Here is a 20,595-nt window from a genome sequence, read left to right as displayed (position 1 = left end):
GCTCCATCGGGGCGCCGCGTCGGGATCCAGCGGCTGCGGGAAGGACGCGGGCGCTGCTGCTGCTGCTGCTGCTGCTGCTCCTCCCGCTGCTGATCCCCGGCGCGCGCGGCCGCCGCAGCCACCTGGCATAGTGTGAAGCGGCGCGGCCGGGAACCTCGGCGCATGTTCGGGCAGGGCCGGGCCGGGCCCCGCCCCCACAGGTGAGCGGATGCGGCAGCGCCCGCCCCGCCCCGCCCCGCCCCGCGCCCCAGCGCTCGTCCCGCACTGCTGGCACCGGGTTGGAGTTGGAGCCGTGAATTCCTGCTCAGAGGAGCGCAACTCCTCAGTAGCCGAGGTTTTGTGTCAGCACGCTCCAATAGGCGTGGGTGCGAAGGAACACAGCGGGCAGTGGTTGGACATGGCAGTACAGCCCAACAGCACACAGCAGAGCTGGGACAATTTCACGTAAAACAAAGTAACGCTGAGACGATTTAAAATGCACATTGGTATGCGATGCTGAAAACAGCGAGAGCATCTACTGCAGGTATTATAATCTTATCATTCGGGTTGACAGGGATAAGAGTTTGTGGAAGGAAATGAGCGGGGGAAGGAGGGAAAGGTGAACACACGCAGAGCAGGGAGTGGCAGGACAAACAGGAGGACGTGGCTGACATAATGAAACAATGGGCACATTAGAGATCAGTGGATATGTAAAGTTAAGGAAAAATGGGATTTGATTAGCTGAACGTGTTTGCTGCGTGTAAAACGCGTGTGAGGGAAGCCCTGGCTCTTGCTCCAGTGCCCAGGGGCAGCTGGGTGAGGAGAAAATGCATTTAGTGGCCGAAAAGTGAGAAAGCTGACAGTTTGCAAATGGTCTTAAGAACTCTTGACAGCCAATGGCAGCTGGGACAGACCTCTGAAATAAAAGTTAGAATTTCAACCTGTGTTATCAGCAAGGTAAATCCTCAAGCAACTATATCTTGCTCAGCATGGCATTATTTGCCAAATTCTTAATCTACTTTCAGTTTGAACAGTCCAAGAGTACAACTGGCTGCTTATACTAACAGGTAACGTCTTTCTTACCAGTGGAATACACACAAGTAAAACTGCATACAATTTTTACTTTGTCTCTCAATTTCAGCAGTTGCATTATATACCACCAAACCCTCTGTCATTTAGAAAATGGGACGAGGATTTGCGTTAAAAAGTGGTTTGTCCAAAATCATTCAGTGATTCAGCAGGAGATAATTGGAAACAGCCTGACCTCTTAAATACACATCCAGACAATGCAGCATTTTCCCCATCTATCAGCTATGATCTTCAAAAGCTAATGCATTTCATTTTCAATTCAAAATCTAAGGTCCTAGCAGCTCAAGATCTCTCACTTGTCAGTGCAAGACGTGTTCAGTACCATCCATACAGGTAACAAAAGTTCCACTCTACTTACCAAAAAAAACCAGGAAGGATCTTCAGTTTGGGAAGATTACTATCCACTTCAGTTAATAACTGCTGAAAATCTGCTTTCACTTCACATTTTCTTGTGCATTGCACAAGGCAAATCTTTCATCTCATGATAAACAATGGATGCATAGGAATCCCAACCACCACTCTAATAAACAGCAGAATTGAATTCAAGAGCATTCCACGAAAACTGGAAATGCCAACATTTTGAACAGATAAGTTACTTCTCTCATTTTACCCTTTTATAAAGTAACTATCATCTAAAGATGTCATCAATGAAAGGCACTGTTCTGTCAGTATTGTAAAACACAATGTACACGCATCTGAAGATTCAGGCTGAAGAATAACTAAAGCATTCCCATAGTGAAGTTATAGTTTTACTAATAATTTTAAATTCTGAAACACTGAGTTTTAAATTTCAATAGCTAAATGAAGCTGTTGACAAGTTAACAGGGAAACAACAGTAAGCAACAAGGTTCTGACAAATGGATGCTATTTGTGTAAAGAAGTGTCATACAGCTGGCATGTCAGGTGGCAGAGGATGGCAAGGAAATCTGTATAACTAAAGAAACCAGTAAGTCCAGTAATGATGTCAGACACAACAGATCTTAAGAATTAAGCAGAAGGGTTAGCATTCTTTGTCACATCTTATTTCAAGGCTTAAAATCCTCTGTGTGGAAGCAAGATTCCTAGACAACTTAAGTCAACTCGGTATGTCAGGTCCTTTATTAAGCACCTTTATTGCCATTTTATTCTTTGTCAATACTTGGCAGTGATAACAGATCTTTAACATTAATCCTCAGTACACGCCAGTGATATGATTTCTTATTAAGTCACCTTGCATTGGAAATGTAGCTGTCAAGTGGTCAATTCGTCTGCTAAACATTAGATAATATCTTAAATAAAAAGGGCAATGGTTTGCTGTGTGTTCAACAAACTTTTACAGGACAGAACCTCGTAAGATGGTAAATCAGACAAAGACAGAAGAGGATATCAAATTATTCAAGATGAACAGCAACTACTTTCAATTTCATGATATAATCATATAGACAGCACAAAATCTGGAGGGAAGACAAGGTTGAAAGTGGCACAGTCGAAGGCAAAAGTATGCCCATGATGTAAACCTGGTAGAGGACTTGAAAAGAAAAAAACAAACCAGCCTGCAGATGGCTACAAATGGCCTCAAGGATGTGTATGAATCTGACATTACATTGCCTAATCCAATCTGATGCATCATTAAAAAGACAACCACGTAGATGAGTATATTAATATCTATCGCTGCTGTAACAAACAAATCAAAGACATGTAAAGGGCTGCTGGAACTCTTGAACCACCGACCAAGCAGCCTACATCCACATCTTGGCCTGAAGATGTCATGCAGCACATTGAGAAGAATATACTCTGGGTCAAACTAGCGACCTGCCACGCCATGGAAATGTGCTTTAAGTTGAGAGCACCTGATATGCTGACGTATATCACAAAGGAATACAAAAGATGTAACATTTGAGCATTGCAAACCTTGTGCAGGCAAAAATCCTTAGGTAGCATGAATTTTCATTGAAACAGCCACAACTCCTAAAGAAGCAAGTCACAGATGGGATTCATATGCACTTCAGCTAACCCCACCATTCCAGCAGCTTGCTTCTTTGAAAATTAACCACCTCCCATCAGACCACAAACAGAGCAGCTTCTAATGTTCACGTTACATTTGCATGTTACTTTACAGCTCAGCACCCTTCTGAAAAAATAGGCAAACAGTTCACACTTATGTACTTAAATTTTATTTCTTCATAATTACAGGCTATTGTTAGAATTTTTAAACAGAAGGGAAGTCTATAAATAGAGGCTAATCCCACCTGAACATGTTTCTTTTTTTAAAAAAAGTTAAAACTTCATAAGTAATGCCATTTAGCTCACAGCAGTGGTTTGTTGGTAGTCTGAGTAAAAGTACTATAGTCAGAGTCAGTAACATGAAATGTAACATCAAATGACTCAAAACTTTTAAATTCCATAAAGGAAAGCAAGAATATATATATAATATATACATAATAATATCGTGTTGGTCCACTGAGTATATGTTTTTTTAACAAAAGATAAGAAACTATGTAATCCAGTTAAGCATGATTTGCAAGATTAGTGTACACTCATTACAAAGATGTATAGATAAGTTTTAACTATTTAATCCTTGCAAAAATTTAAGTTATCTTTTTTTGAGCAGGTGTTTAAATGCTCATTTCCCAGTGCAAAAGAAAAAACCTCCCAGTCAGGTTACCCATTTTCCTGAAAAAGTGGAAACCATCAAACTCTTTCAACAGCAGCATTGACAGATAATGGGAAGAGGTTACATGTACTGAAGCATGTCTGGGTTCAACTCCTCCTCCCAGTGCTGTGTGTTGAAACTTTTCCATTTCCTCAACAGAAACACCGTAAGTTAAAAGTGCAAGAAAAAAAATACAAATCTCTTGATGCTTACACTGTTGCTATCCATTTTTCTTAGATAGGGCAAAAGATTATTCTTGGAATTATTTTAATTAAATCAATTCTCCAGAATGGAGTTCTTTCAAAGTGAACAATAAGTTATTTTCATTAAGTTATTTTCATTAAAATTATATCAATCCCACTCAGTGACCGTAAAGAAATTCCATTTAAGGTGCAACTATCTGTTGGCATTCAATAAATTATACATACAGGAAAAAAGCAACCTTTAAAAAAAAAAAGAAAAATAAAAATCAGACGTTTTCTTTCTATTCTCAATCTCAATTCATTTTCAACTTACTATCTTGCCAGTTAACGGGTAAGTAATCTTGCCAATTACTTATCTGCATATTTTACAGGCAAAACTGGCTCAAACAGCAGTGGGGCCTTGTAATTTGACAGTCATCTTGACCAACAGCAAATGCACACAAATCTTCCATTTAATTGCTTTATAAAACAATATAACTGGTCTTAAAACATGACCACGCAAGAAAAGCATTAAAGGTTTCTGTAGGACACACACTTTTTGACTTAGACTCCATGAGGATGGTTATTTCAAGTCCAAACAGAATCTTCAATGAAGAGAAAAATCTATATGCATACATATAAAATAAAACACTCCACAACTCTGGCATTACTAAAATCTTTCTAGAAGGATAAAAGGCTTCAAATGACTAACTGCTTGATGGGAGACAATCAGCCATGGCAGAATAATTGCTATGTTCGCTTTATGCTCAATTACCAACTGCTGACAGATTACAGTCAAACTAACATCTCATTTTCTGCATTTTCAACTCACTTGCTTACATCTGGGAAAAGTTCCTTATTTTCCTGAAAACTGGAGAGAAATTGAATGCTAGAATTAAGTTATTCAAACAATAAAAATAACCAAAAGGATTGAATTTAGCAGAAACATACCACTTTCAAAAGTTCAAAACCTTCCTTAATTTTCCTGTATACATGTAATCTTCTGATTAACATTTAAATAGGTTAGGTATTCAGGAAAAGGGACAAAACAGTCGACGTATGACAACATCTTATTCTAAAATTCATGCTTCTGATATTTCAGATTTACTGAGTGCAATAGCCAGTTCCAAGTCCTCTTGCTCTTGCTGTTTTAGTCTTGCCAATCTTTCTTTCTCTTCTCTCTCACTTTCCCTCTTAGCCCATTCAATCATGTCTTCCTCAGTAGAATACTGCATTTTTAAAAGACAAAATAACCAGATTAATAACACAATGATAACTAATCCTGCTCTTGGTTTAAGTTTCAGTTTTGTAAAACAATTGACATACACCAGTTTTCAAATATTTCTTTTTTATTGTCAGTAAACTATTACTACAATTACTTAGCTTAGTCCAAAGTTTAACTATTAAGAACTGCACTGAAGCCATCCTATTGCTGTTATTTTTTATTTAATACACCATGTCTCAAAATTTGATATTAAGTTTTGATAGAAAGTTACAGGAGCAGCAAGTGCTATACTTCATATCAAACTGTTTTGAATAACAAACCAGTCTATAAAATTTTTTGAACGAATCAGGAGAACATACTGCAAATATACCCATATCCAGAGTGACAGGACATCCTAATTAATTGTACTTTCATTTGAGATGCCTTTTCCAGTGACTATGAACATCAGCAGTGACTATGAAAATTAGCTGTAGAATGACTTTAATTGTGCAGATGAAAAACACCTAGGAGCAAAGCAGCAGATTATTAACAGTACCATTAGAAGCCTAGTAATAATACAGAGAAAGGTAAGTGTGGTAAGTGGAAAAGAAAATCCTTTCGATGTACTTTGACATGAGCAGTATATGAACCGGACTGTTGTGATACAATGACTAAGTCAGAAAACATGGCATTATCTTAAAATACAAAAGACAATACTAGAATTTGTTTCTATGCAGCATGCAGGATAGCCAAGAGGTAGGTGAAGGCTGTGTGTTCATGAACATCCCAGTGTTAAGTCTTAAAGGGTTATCACAATGTACTCCAGTTAGTTCCTGCTTTGAGCTAGTACTTATGTGTAGAAAAGCTTGTTGTGTTTTCTCCATAGTTCACTTATTTTTTCAGTAGTAGCAGCTGGAAAATAATGCCTTTTTCCTTTATAAAAATAATTAACATTTGCTTCCCCTCCACATTTCACATTCTATCCTCCAAACTAGCTCCTCAGACTATCTAACCAGTAAAAGCTAACAGTAACATTACTGTCATGCTATAAGACACATCAACCAATGCAAGTCAGTTCTGAAAACCTGTCAACCCTGCATTTGCTTCCATCAAGCAAATGCTTTATCCCCCAGCCGTCACCCAACCTCCCCCCCCAAAAAAAAAAATCAGTATGATCATGTTACTGTGAATGCAAATTGCATTTCACAGATACCAAGCTTGAAAGTAAAGTGAAGCCTTCTAAAACTCCTCTTTGCAAAAGCTCAAAAGTAAAATAAAATAAAAATTATATATATAGGCATGCACAAACCTTTAGATTTGCTTCTACTGCTTGGACACCACGACTTCTATGAAATGGATTCTGGTTACAAAGAGACACTACTTTTCACTGCATCATACATAAATCTAGAATTTACTAGCCATTCAAAACTCACCACATTACATTTCATCAACGTACACTATTTTGAAGCTGTTTATTGCTAATTCAGTCATATATTTCAGTATTATGTCTAAACAGTTCAAGTGACAGGAAGATTAAAATCATGTCCTTTATTGTATTTTTAATTAGATAATTAACAGTATGTTTTACATACCTATATATATTTTATATCTGTGTGTTTTGATAAAATGAATAATATCTAGAACAGATATTTAAAATGTCCTATTTCTAGAAGTTAGGAGGCCTCTGTGAAAAAAAGTATTACAAGCTCACAAAAGCAATGCAACATAAACATTTAACTTCATCATGTATTGCATTGTGTTATTTTAGGGCAGCCTCAGCTGTGAACTAAATGTAACTGTTGTTTTAATTGGAAGCAGTATCCCACGTACAAAAGGGATACGTGTTAATAATTTAAATTAGACTGAAGATGTCAGCGTGAACTACTCAAAGCTGTCAGTATACTGAAACAAATGTAAAAAGTGTTTACTCACAGTACTGAAGTTTGCAAAATTGTTGGGGTCAGCCTCTTTACTGATGCTGGTGGGAGCAAATGGATCACAGAATAGATCTGCTTCTTGTTCTTTGGGAATTTCTGGGGTGGGGAAAGGCTGAAATGGATCGCTCGGTTTAAAGGAATCTGAAGAGTCTATTTGATTGATAGGTCTTTTCCCTTAGATTAAAATGAATTTAAAATGAATTTAAGATAGCAGGTAATAGCATGCCAAAAATAGTATTAATAAAAAAAAAACAAAAGCAAATTCAAAAGCTATTTGGAATGCAACCTCCTCTGGTAAATTAGTGGAGTTTAATGACTTCAGAGGAAGGGTTGCCAGTTTAAAAAATGAGGACGTGGCCCAATATTTCTTAAAGCATAATCAGATGAAAAGGAACACACGTATGTTAATGATTCAAGAACACAATTACATTCTGGTGCAGCAGTATTTTGGGAAGAGAATACTTAAGCCTTTAGTCCCTATTCTGTCAACACAGTAATTTCTTCTGCTTATTAATAAACTACGATAATTCCAGTAAGGCTTTTTTTATTATTTGTCTGGATCAAAGCAATACAATTTAGAGAACAGAAACATAAGTCTTCAAAACAGCAAGGAAAAGTATCCTCTCACTATGCTAACACACACAATTTCTGAAGTTTTTAAATTAAGAAAAATGAAGACAATTGAGCCATATAACAAACACTATAACAGTAACAAATAAGCTTAACTATTTTGTTAATCCTTGCCTAACTAGCTGCAGATGTGACAGAAGCAGATGTGAACCCCCACCTGTTCTTTTTTCAGCTTAACCCCAGTCAGCTTTTAACACCTCTGAGGACATTAACCCAAATCCTTCCAAGACCAGTTGAGCTAAATTTCATCTCACCCTTCTTTCCATATGTCATTATTTATAGTAAAGGTTTCATTGCATTTTCTTGAATTCACCTAGCAAATTCAGCAACTGGTTTGCCCATTACAGTAGCCATACTTGCTTCTATTTTTCACAGATCAAAAGAGATTCTAATTCAGCAATGACTTAGAGGCTTCTAGGAATTCTCCCCAGGAATATATGATTTACTTAGTTCTTCGATAACCTTCCCATGATTGTCCTTCCCTCACTGATCATGTTCTATTACTGTCAAATAAAGCATAGTTTTAATTTTCTTGAATACTGTGGGAGAATCAGCTTGAAATGACATCCAGAAAAAAAAACAACAAAAACACCACTTTTACAGAGGTAGGAGAAATAATTGTAAAATACAGCATACAGTGGCAAGCCCACCCAAAAATCATGAAATGGTAGCACTCTTCAGTGTCTGGAAAGTCAATGTATGTCTGAACCAAGCAAGTAGCCCTTCCACACACTTTCCATATCATGCAGGTCAGGCATTCCCTCAAAAAAGCATTCCTTTGTTTTGAATGAGACTAAGAGAGTCATTAAGAACAAATACACTTAAATATCTCAGTTTATGATTCATGATCGGAAGCAAATTTACTGGGAATGGTTATCACAACATCCACAGGAACAGGGTCCTTTTCTTCTAGCCACCTATTAGCTGCAGTACTGCTTTTCTGTCAGCAGGTGATTGCATTCTAAAACTGAATCTGTATACCACCCTGTAGCCATTCCTAAACAATGAAGTCCAAAATCCCACACACGCTTCTTGAAGAGCCTCCATGAAAAGAAACACTATCAAACATTCAAATTAACATTACTTGTCATGTCAACCATTTTCATATTACTTATAATGAAACAGACAGCCTGCAAAGCATGAAACAGATCTCCTCACTTCAGCATCAGAATTAAGCACTTGAGTTTAAACTTTAGTATTACTTTTTCTGTGTTGCCCTCTTTTGAGGGAAAAAGATGAATGCTTACTCAAGTTTCATGCTATAGCTTTCCAAAACACTTTATGATTCAATCATATGGCATAACAGTGAAAGAGTGATGCAGTCAAGATTTTAAAGAGAATGAAACAAAGGATGGATAGTTAAATGAACACTAGTAATGTAATGTAATTTCCAATCTATGAAAAAGAAAAAAGATAGAAAGTACAGATTCCTTTGTAACATGAACTTGATGCAACCAGAAGAAAGTTCTGTTAACTTTGGTAACATGGTATTTTCTGGAGAAGATTGGTTTATATCATGGAGCAAACCAGAGGATTCAGCTACCAGTGAACAGAAAACAGCACAGGAAACCTGGGTTTATTACTACTGCATTGGCTAGGTTTACAACTAGACCTCTGGCAAGGCAACCTGGAAAAATTTGATCTAAACATCTGAGGCAGTCACATTAACACTAGTTTGATTTATTTTACTCCAGCCACATGCACACTGAATTGTTTTAATATTTATTTAAAGACAGCACTAAAACTGGAAGTTTTGCAATGGGTAGAACACAATGGCTTCTCACTTCAAACAATACTCACAGCCTATTACAATAGCAACTGTTTACTTTGTAGCCATCTGATCTTGCAGACAGCCATATTAACTCTATATTGTCCCATTTTTTTTTTAAATCCTTTTCCCCTCTCCCTAAAAATAAAACAACAAAAAACTCAGCAAGCTATGCTGCCATATGTCAGGTAAAATTTAACTCTGAGGAAAAAAAAAAGAAAAAAATCAGGTACAGACTTGTTTTTACATCTTCTCAACTCACACATACTTCACCATCCCCTCGTAATTACTGTCCTACTGCTAAGTAGGACAAATAAAAGAAGCTAATCAGCATCTCATATCAGCTCTTACCAGGAGGTGGCGGACAGGGCCTTGTGGGAGTTCCTGTTTTAGGAGGCAGTGCTGGAGGGACATCCTCATTTTTGGCTGGTGGCTCTTCAAATGAGTTTTTAGTTAGGACCACATTTTTGACAGAGCCTGACGTGGAAGAGCTAAACAGATCCTCATTGTTAGCCTTCAAGAAAGAAAACAGCAACATGCACACTTTCAGTGCAATTCCACCAATTCTTTCCATCTTTTCAATACTGCACTACTTATTTAGAAATGAAAGACTGTTTTTAAAATGCATTCTTCAGGAAGAATAAAAGCAAAATTGATGAAAATTATAGAAAAATTGGGAACAGTCAGTGTGTACCACAACGAAAAGTTGAGTGCAGCTATATACATGCAAAGCCATTTCAAATAGAGAAAGTACAAAGCCATAAAGATTACTTGGCATTCTTCATAGTGGAACTCTAAGACAATTTACTGCAAAACTTCTTTGTTAAAGTCGGCAACTATAAATTTTTATTATTGGCAAAACTTAACAATAAAAGAATCATAAGAAATAAGAAGACAGTATGTCACTACAGAGTTTCATGGATTTTTTTTTATGAGTGACAGTAATTTCACATTACCTTTGATAGTGTGCTGAAGTCAGCAAAGCCACTTCCGAAGGATTCATTTCCAAACAGGGAGGCAAAGGGGTCTGTAGCTAAACACACAGAAATCAAGCAAACAGAAGGAGATTTTTAATCCAATATGAAACACTGAAAGATTCTACAAGAAAAAAGCAGCTGTTACATATATAGAAGCATAGACTACTTCTATATGAAATACTGAATTAGGTGGGCTCTCTTACTATTTAAGTAGTTTTTATAAAGAAATCTAAATATTAGCAAGTGATTAACAATAATAATTCTCCTGGAAAGGTTTTGTTGATGTACCTGTATACAGAGAGACAGGTACTTTTTGTGTGTACTGCCACAAATATATAATAACTATGAATACAAATGAGCTCACTTCCAACTGTAAGCCCACTTTTGGGATAAAGCATCTTCAAACCTTGCAAATTCAATCAAGACTAGGAACAAAATCAAGAAAAAGGAAGTAGAAGTAAGTTTCATGTGCACAGTCTTCTTTTACCTAGATCATCTGATGTAGTAACAGTTGTTCCACCAGGAGCAAAAGGATCATTCTTCTTCAGTATCTCTGCCTGAAATAAAAGAATTACTTTAGAGGAAAATTTGGTTTTCAGCTTGATGAAGTTCCCATTCTAATAATACAATCACAATTTCTTTATTTTTAGAAGGTTTAAGATAATCTTAGCCTAGCATCTTCATGCCAGGCTTCAAAATAAAAAAATGACATATTCTTTATAAAGATATTGCTATAAATCAAACATCAAATGCTTTACTGCACATTTGTTATTATGACGAATGCATTACTTTAGAAATGCACATTTCACAAGGATCAATTGCTACAGACTGTGCATCCCACATTTCTGTACTTTCTTATTGCCATTCCAAGAATTGGCAGTATTAGAATACTGCGATTTGAAGAAGGATAGTCTGCAGAGCAAGTACTGAAGACTGTAGAAAACCAATTTTTAAGTCTGGAAGTCTGCTAATAAGACCTCAACATTGGCATAACGTGCACATCATACAGAAGGAAAAGAACACCCCTCTTAGGTGGACTGATTCCTCACTATCTCATTTCTGCAGACTCTGATCAGTAACTGCTCAGTTGTAATATGAACAGCTTCAAGTTGAGCCTAGGTATATTTGAAAAAATATATCATTCATATGTGGAGGAAGAACCTCCACGTTACAAGAGGGTTTCAGTGACTCAATAAAAAAGGCAGTGAAAACCAAAGACCTTGGGTTTTTAGAGAGAAAAACTCACTATCACATCAGATTTTAAATAAGATAAAAAATACTAATTGAGCCTATAAGCTCTGGAGGCAAAAAAAAAAAAAAAAGGCAAATGTCTCAACAGAACCTGGTGAGATTAATAAACTTGAAAGAAAACAAAGATTAAGTTCTACCAGCCATTAATAGAGCTTAACTCATTAGTCCCAAAATGTTATAATTTGTGTAGCAATGGAGCTCCACACTGAAACATTTAAAAAATGTTCTTATTTCTATTTTCTGTATGACTATTTCTATAAAGCAAAACGAAAGAGACAAGAGCCATGTAGTGAGAGATACCTTTTATCTACCTAATTTCTGAATATCAGCATTTTAAGGTAGGTCCAAATGTACCAGATAGTTAATTTTGTCCAAATTATAAGTAGTAGTGAAAGATATGCTATCAGCTTACTGTGGTATTATTACTGTTGTTTGCTGGGCTAAACGGATCAGTGCTTGCAGTCACAAAAGGATCAGTGGAGGACTGTTTGAAAAAACAGTCAGCTGCAAAAGGATCTGAGCCTTTGAAGGGATCACCACCAAAAGGATCTAGAAAATAAACATCTCATTAACAATTCTGCTTGCTTTATTTAACTTAGCATCTTAAGAATGAAATGTTATATTGCTTCTTTCATTCTGCAAGAAGGTGTCACATTTAAGACAGATCTGATGCTTCAAAAATCCTTGATCTGTGAATAATTTGAATTCCACAGATCTAGACAAACCAACATTTTCTGCACACAATGAAAACTACATTGTGCCAATAGTTCAGCACCAGAACCATGTAAATATATATTCTTTAACTCAGGCCCCTTACAGAGGAGCATTTTTATAAAAACTACTGTTTATGAGAATTCTCATACTTACTTCTCCTTTACTCCCCAAGCATAACTGATACTTCCTATTTGACACTGCACCACGCTGTTTTGCTGTAGCCTTCTACTGCCCATTTTCTTTTTGCCACTGGTAATGTCATTCAGGACTTAGCAATGACACTGCTTACACAGCCAGTGTCAAAGTCCCATCTTTTTCAATATCTCGGGGTACAGAAAGTTGCTGAATTAAGTGCCTTTAAGAATACAGTCCTACTTCTCTGCAAATAAAATATGCTTTGAGTTGGGGCCTTCTGTTTACCACTGCCATATATTTAAATCACCACTAAAAAAACTTGCAAAAGCAAAAGAGAAGTTCCTAGGGAACAGCCTTCTATGAAAAGGTGTAACACAAGTGGGCAGCTGCTACTGCTACACATCCATCCTACAGTGACTTTTCAAGTCATTTTCAAGTCACCTTTCCACACTGTAAGTGGTGGTATTTCCCCCCCGCCCATGTACTGTTCTACTAGGAATCATTTACAAAAAAAGAAACATAAGAAGTTACAAAGTCACTCACCAATTTTCCCAAAGGGGTCATCTTTGAAGGGATCACCTGTTTAAAGGAAAAAGTGACTTGTAGCTTTTCAAGCATAAAGCCTGTATACTGAGTTGAAGTCTTTTGGACACGAACTAGTTTCTAGAGCTAGAATTTCCCTCACTTGGAGGAACAGTTTCATTATTTTTAGTGGAAGGAGAGCTGATAACAAAGAAATGTACATCACATGATTTATTACCAGCAAGAAGCACACAAAAACAGCCAACTGAAAAACGCATCTCTGTTGGCTATTCTCAGTAAACATCCACATTGTGCAGTATTTACACCACAGCAATACAGGCTAACTACTGACTGAAACTTAGTCCCACTTTTGTTAATTCTCACAGACACCATGGAGAGTAGCCAGTAAGTGTTCATTTCTATACTGAATTACCATGCACCACTATTCTCCCTCCTTCCACATATACAAGGTCTTATAGCTCTGAACAAACTGAGCACACAAAATCCAGAAGGTTGATTAATCAAAATATCTATCCCACCTGAAAGGAATGCTGTCATACCCCATAAGCAGGACTACTTCAATATAAACAAGAAAAGAAACAATATGTACATAAAATCATTGAAGATGTTTTAATACTTTTAAATGAAAAAGATGAACTAAAGTTTAGATCTGCACTGGCAATCTTTTAGAAGCCAAATGATACAAAATAAATTTAGCCTATTTAGCTGCATACACCTGCTTAACAGTTAATCCAAATTAACTCTTCTCATACTCCAAGTGTCTCCATCCAGACAGATCCCTCCTTCCAACATTAGAAAAAAATTGGAGCAACAGAATTCTTAAGAGGCAAGTTCTTAAAATAAAGCATAGCACTTGCACAAGATGAACAGATGGTACAGTTCCATATTACCTTTTTCTGAGTGCCAAACTTGCCATAAGTAGGCCACAGCCATTCACTCTCAGCCACCCACACACTCCCCACACCACAGCTCACTGAACCCTCAGATGATCTGTTTGTGGCACTGTACTGCAAATTAGATTTAGACACACCATGTGTGTCACAAGTATGCCCACACCTTTAATAGCAAAATGAGGCCTCCAGAGGAAAAAGGAAAAAGAAAAAATGAGGCACTCAGGAAGAAAAAAAACACAGGTAAAGGAAAGAGATACACCCTGGAATTCTCATTTATATCTTTGTAATGCTACTGGCACCACACTCCTATCACTCAAGTACTTTAACATTTATTCCATAAAGATTAGAAGATTAATCTGTGTTCATACAAAACACATTTCTGCAAATCTGCACTTAGAGAGAAGAGAGTACTTACTGCCAACAAAAGGGTCGGACTGGAAGAACTCTAAGCTTGTTTCAGACACTATATCAGGCAATGGATGAGATTCAGCATCAAATGGATCCTCCTGAAGAACACGACAGAATAAAGGTATGAAGTTTAAGACACTTATCCTATTATCATTTAATAGCTTCTTAAAGCTGAAATGAGTTTCGATTCAACAGAGAGCCAGAGAATTCCTCAGTAAAAATAAACCTGGTATATAAGATGAATGTGTTTCTGACATCATGCCCTATTTATTTTATTTTTTATTTGTTTTTACATTCCCTTCTTCCTTCCCTAAATTTGAACAAACTCACTTTTCTGGTAATAGTTGCAGCTGGAGTCTCTTTGTCTTCTTCTGCAGCAGCTGCTGTTGTTTCAGGACTATTTCTTGTCTATGTAAAGACAAAAGCAATTCAGTGTAAGTGAACAGAACACTACACTACTTACAGCATTTTAAGAATCAAAGTAAGAGTATACTAAAGGGTACCTCAGGAGGTTCATACTTTGAACACAGTGAAGCATTCCATAAATTGAGACTCAAACACCAGACATTTATAAAGACTGCTTTTAGATTTTTGTACTATTCCTCATTCTATTTCTGTTGCACCAATTGGAAACAGCTGCACTTCTTTAACATTAATTTTATTCTTCAATTTATGACATTTAGCTTTGAAAACAAATGCACAAAAAGAATTCTGCTGCCTCTTTTTCTGATTATCAATTTTGAAATCTTTGGAATAGTCCCTCAGAACAACATCCTGAGAGTTCACTTTGCAAATGTTTAAAAACAAAATGCAATAATCTTAATACATTCTTTATTTATTCCAACTTCACAGCTGCACAGCATCACTGATCAAGGAGGCAAAACACTTTACTCACTGAGGATACATTGTTTATTTGTTCATCTTCAGCTATGCTTTCCCTTTCAGCATTCTCATTAAGGTTAGCAGTTTCACTGCTGCTGTTGCTAAGACTGGAATGATCTGCAGTTCCATTAACAAGTACATCCTGTGGCTGAGAGTGCCAACTAAATTGGTTACTTTCCAGTTCTTTCAGCTCAAGAAGTTTTGTCTGCACCTATAAACAGAAATAATGCATGTGTTATCAGTACAGTAGCACATGGAAACTAGTATACAACTCTCCCTCCTTAAATGTAAGATGGAAAGTACGTATCAAATTCTTATATTCCAAAATAAAGTATAATAAAACTATAAAGTTTGACAGAAAAGTCTAAATCTGACCCAGAAGAGATATAACATGGTAGAAGACCTGAGAACCTTCTGCACAAAGGAAACAGACCATACACTGCTAATCAATGGCAGTATCAAAGACTTGTTTTGTTTCCACTCAGACTCCTAAGACTTGCAAAACCTTCTGCTTTGTCTGGGTGTGGGTTTTTGGGTGCTTTTGTTTTGTTTACTCCCTCTTACATTACTTATTTGCAATTGCCTTAAACTCTGCAAATGGAAAAGGCTGCTTAATCAGATATTCTCAGCTTACAAGAAAAATTACAGGTTATCTTCCTCCATGCATCTTCCTCCTTTTTGAAGCCTAAAAAATCCAAAATATATCTTCCTAAGCAGATTCCTAAGCACATGATTATTTCAGCCAGAAATGAGAGAAGAGTAGTGAAAAGGTATGCAAGCTAACACTTCGCTGAAGTAATAAATTGCTGACTGCACAAAGTAGTTTTGTTCTTAAAAAACAATGCACCAATCTCTGCTTCTCAGCACCTAGTCTCAATACTCTCATAAATTCACCTTCCTCCTTCAGCAATACACAAAGTAAATGTTATAAGTAATTCCAAACGAATGTCACATCAATTTAAGAACAGTGAGACTGTGGCTCAGGCTGTGACTGAAGAAGAAAACTTGGATAACTACTGGACATGAGGAATTTAAGAGAATTACTCATTAGTTATTCATTACATAAAGGCAAATTATTTATGAATTATAATGAGTTCCTGCTTATTATCAATACTGGGAGAAACAGAATGAAATACCTACAGCAGTGTGAGTCAGTCTTTAGGAATTCTAACTACTGTACATATATATTCTATGCAAGCAATGGAATGTATAGCAAACTGTGAAAAGAAAGAACTAAACATCTTCTCCTTATGAAACACGACACCAAAGTTTGTCAGCTAAAGTTTTTTTTTTCCTCTTTTGCTTTTTTTTTTTAATTATTTTCTTATTGTTATTTTTCCTCTTTTTTCCTTTCCCTTTCACAGAGTGCCTTACTGAATTGATTTCTTGCTGTGAATCTTGCAGATGTTGCTGAAGAGGTCCCAGCTGTGCCTTCCCAGACTCTATGCAATGCTCAAGCTCTGCAGTTTCTTGCTGCAGACGACTCAGCTCCTCTTGAGCTTTGGTCAATTCATCCTCATATGCTGAAATCTTTGACTCCTGACTTGTTATTTCAGCTTTCAACATGGCAATCTAAAGCATAAACAAGTATTCCAAAACCAAGTTAGGAAAACAACAACACGCCAAAAATACCCCCACACCTCCACATAAATCCAACAAAGACTAAGATTTATGACCAGCTACTGCAGAGATTTCAGACCATATTCAAACAGAAGATTAATTTACTCCTTGTCCCAATGAGATCAGACTGTTTTCCTGACCAATACAAACCAAAGACACCCCTGAATTTTGTTTGAAAATATATATATGATTTTTCTTTTTTTAAACTCCCAAGAAATCAGTCCATCTAATTAGTGTTTCTAGTTACACTTAACATTGTATTATACATACGTGTTATTTGTTTGTACACAACTTCATTTGTGTGCAAATGTACCTTACTGCATTTGCTGGCACACTGAGACATAAAGAGGTCAGCGAAATCAGTGACATCTCCTGTTCTCTGTTGGTCACAAAATCCTGAAACTCAGGCTGTTTATTCTTGAACTTTTTTTCTCCTTTTCCCAACAACCACAACACATTGCAAGCACACATTATTCAAAATGCAGCATTTCTTCTTAAGAGCTTAAGCCATTAGACCTTACCAAGTGGGCCTCCTCTGCACATTTCTGCCTGATATCATTAAGTTGCTCTTCCAACTTGGCCTTCTGCTCATCAAGATCGTTAAGGATTTCCTGTGCTTCCTGTTTCTGAGCTTGCAGCTTTTGCAGATTACTGCTCTCCCGTTTTACTTCATCTTGTAGATCCTGTAATAAAGCAGATTTGATTTGCCTTTGTTTACTGCTACCTCTGACTAAATTTCATGGTATAAATTGTGGTAATGATCAGTCAGATTTCAAAGTATCAACACATTATCTTTTAAAAAGCTAGCATTTACTGCACATCACACAAGCAAGTGTTCTCAAGTCTTAAGAGAATAATAATCACGTGATTTGCTTCTTCGTTAATTAAAAATAAACTAAAATCTCACTGAAATACTGACGATCATACCTCCAATCAGAGATTAGAACTGTTTAATCAGAGAGAGGTAGGCTTCCTTTCTGAATCCAGAAGTCATCCTTGTTTAGGCTGCAACATTCTCTCTTCTATATTTTAGCAATGTATTTTATTGAGTTCCTTAATAACAGAATTTCTTTATTCTGTTCTTTTCCCCTCATAAATGCATATCCAAAAATATAAATTCATTTTAGTAGCATGGTAAAGAACAAAAGCAGTGCCTTATTAGCCCAAATGCACTTCCTTTAAGATTATCCCTGCCTTCAATTTTTGCTGAAATCAGCCCAACTCTTTTTTCCCAAGTAACAGCTCTGGTAAGAAATGCATGTTCCACATATGAAAACACGGCACATTTTGTTTTAAGGAACAGCTGTAAATAAAATACAAGATGCAGAGAGTAGCATCATATGATAATTAGTTCATTCCTCAGCAACAATGATGGTTATACTTCAAACTGCAGAGATAACATTGGAAAATAAAAAAAATCAAGACAAAAATTTAGCAAGAACTGACAAAGTCAAGAGGAAGAAGTAACAGAGAAAGATCAAAAAAGGATTATTATAAAAGGACTGCAGTCTTCTCTAAAAAAAAAAAAGGTAATTGAACAAAGAATCAGATACAACAAGAAAGAAAGGAATAGAGATGAAAGAAAATTAAGGACAGTAAGAAAACAAGCTGACATGAAAGTCTGATCAGATCATGCATTCCTGTGCTGTTCTGTTCTAAGGTAAGATCCTGTTGTCATTTTTAGGTGATTTCTTTAAATTATTATTATATTTTTTAAAAAAGGGGAGGAATGATTCAGTATCTGTTAACACCTCCAGTTAATCAGGACAAAAAGGGTTGGAAACAACTGGGGAACCCCAAGGTGGTCAGAAGACTACCTAATAAAATATCAGAGATCCTTTTATTTAAAAACAAAAATCAAAATCCAGTTATCAACTCCAGTAAAAGGATTAACAAATTAAATTTTATGACTAACCTACAGCAGCCAGACTATCTGACTTATTACTTACTTCTGATTTATGGAAAATAATTCAATATATGCTAAAAGCTCTGACAGCACCTAGTCACTTAGATAACTGGGAAACTGTCCCAATCCATTCAGTTTTTTTCATGACTTTGAAAAGCAAATACCATCTGACACACAAAAGCAACCAGGTTGCGGGGTGGAAGTGACAGTTCCTTTCAGTCACACACACACAAGGTAGATGTAGATGACTTCCAATCTTGCTAGTGTTTCTTGAATCCCAATGTCTCTTCTAGCCACAGCAGTAGAGAAGCACTGTGAAGATCTGACTGTACTTGACATCTCCAAAATAGATTTTCTTTCCTTCATAGATGTGAACATAAATGATGGGTTTTTTTCTTTTTTTTTTTTTTTTCAGGAGTTCCACGCATTTGTTCTAAAAATCTCTTCACAAAGTTTCAATATTCCACTTAAAACTGGAAACAGACCTTTTGATTTCATGTCAGTAGAATTCTATGGAATTTTATTCTAGGTATTCTTTCCCAATCATTGTTGGGAAGGCCAGGAGAATCACCATTTATTTCCAAGTCTTTATAGGTACACTATGAAAGCATATACATACATGAAGTGCTAGATGGAGGCTCTGAGCCTTGGGAATGTGGCCAAAAGCCCATAGCTTGGGGCAGTGCATAGTGGCTGAGGCACTCTGTGCTCCAACCAACCCATGTCTAGAGGAGCAGCTTGGTGATCAGAGAACAAGTGGATGCTTTGAAATGATACTTGTGTGGCCAAAAAATAGTGTTTTAGTGACACATTAACTCTGCAAAACTGAGCTCTCTTTTGCCAAGCAGCATCTTGTATCCAAGTTTCTTATCCCTGATATTTATACGAAAATGCAAACTTCATCACAGAATAAATTAAAAAGATGCCTTAGTTTCTCAATCTTTGCTATTCTACCCTTGCTATACAATAACTTTGAAAAAAAAATCTTTAATCATATCAGTTTGTTATTAAAATGCTATCAGCAATATTTTAATGTTTATGTTTTCTTTACAACACTTTTTCTGTCTCTGCCTCTCAGCCTCTCCTTGTATAGCTATTTTTCCCTATAAAATAATGTATTTGCCTTTTTATCCCTTCCTCCATATATATCTGTTCAACCCATCACAAGCCTTTGTGAGATTATAATTTATGTTAGTGGATATAATCCTGGTATCATGAACCCTTCCATGAGATACCACTAGATTAGCTTATCAGAAGTGGCAGGTTACAAAGCAGTGTGTACATACCATCTTTAGAAATATCACCATTAGAATAAGAACATCAGAAAAAACAAACATGATGCAGAAATATTCTTTGTCTGTCATCACTATTCTATGAAGTTCTAGAAAGTTTCATAAAAATGCATGTCCTCCAATGTCAAGAACAAGGGAGACCAGAGACAGAGAGCCATTAACTCAAATGAATGCAGGAGTTATATTCCATTTGATCCCAATGGCTTCCCATTTCTCTGACATGCCAGTAAGACCGTTCCTTCTTTGCAGACTGAGAACTCCTTATATTTAGCAGGATACAAATACCTATGTGATCACTAAGAGGTTAAAAATTTAAGACTGTTGTTTTTGAACACAACTGCTCTGGACAAAATGATTTCATTGATTCTTTGATGCTGTTGACTATCAAAGACTATAAAATGTTCACAAGATCACACTAACACTGGCATTTTAGGCCTCACAATACTCATGACAGGTGTTTCATTTATCTTTATACACCTCTTATACAAAGCCAGCAGAGAACTCAACCCTCATACGAGCACGTAAGTTTCAGAACAAACTAACAAAATCACCA

At 36.5% G+C, this 20,595-nt stretch overlaps 1 protein-coding gene across 4 annotated transcripts in view; it reads right to left on the bottom strand.

Annotated features, from left to right (window-relative positions):
• Positions 1-3,198: 3,198 nt before the first annotated feature.
• Positions 3,199-20,595, bottom strand: part of EPS15 (epidermal growth factor receptor pathway substrate 15) — a 41,344-nt gene continuing 23,947 nt past the window's right edge. The window contains exons 14-26 of one of the 4 annotated variants that reach the window (XM_065738758.1): positions 17,366-17,527; positions 16,599-16,796; positions 15,238-15,435; positions 14,673-14,750; positions 14,350-14,440; positions 13,042-13,077; positions 12,062-12,198; positions 10,886-10,955; positions 10,378-10,454; positions 9,773-9,935; positions 7,019-7,197; positions 6,396-6,446; positions 3,199-5,111 (exon numbers count right to left, since the gene is read on the bottom strand). In XM_065738758.1, the coding sequence (XP_065594830.1) occupies positions 4,965-5,111; positions 6,396-6,446; positions 7,019-7,197; positions 9,773-9,935; positions 10,378-10,454; positions 10,886-10,955; positions 12,062-12,198; positions 13,042-13,077; positions 14,350-14,440; positions 14,673-14,750; positions 15,238-15,435; positions 16,599-16,796; positions 17,366-17,527 (1,587 nt within the window). In that variant the 3' untranslated portion in view covers positions 3,199-4,964. The remainder of the gene's footprint in view (positions 5,112-6,395; positions 6,447-7,018; positions 7,198-9,772; positions 9,936-10,377; positions 10,455-10,885; positions 10,956-12,061; positions 12,199-13,041; positions 13,078-14,349; positions 14,441-14,672; positions 14,751-15,237; positions 15,436-16,598; positions 16,797-17,365; positions 17,528-20,595) is intronic. The other 3 variants (XM_065738764.1, XM_065738783.1, XM_065738774.1) reach the window with 3 other exon arrangements.

This window comes from Cyrtonyx montezumae, unplaced genomic scaffold (assembly GCF_038088225.1).
Source record: "Cyrtonyx montezumae isolate F1298 unplaced genomic scaffold, pur_monq_1.0 scaffold_1, whole genome shotgun sequence".
NCBI classification, from domain to species: Eukaryota; Metazoa; Chordata; class Aves; order Galliformes; family Odontophoridae; genus Cyrtonyx; species Cyrtonyx montezumae.
The sequence above is the reverse complement of the archived record's forward strand: the minus strand, read 5'-3'. Positions and strand labels throughout refer to the sequence as shown.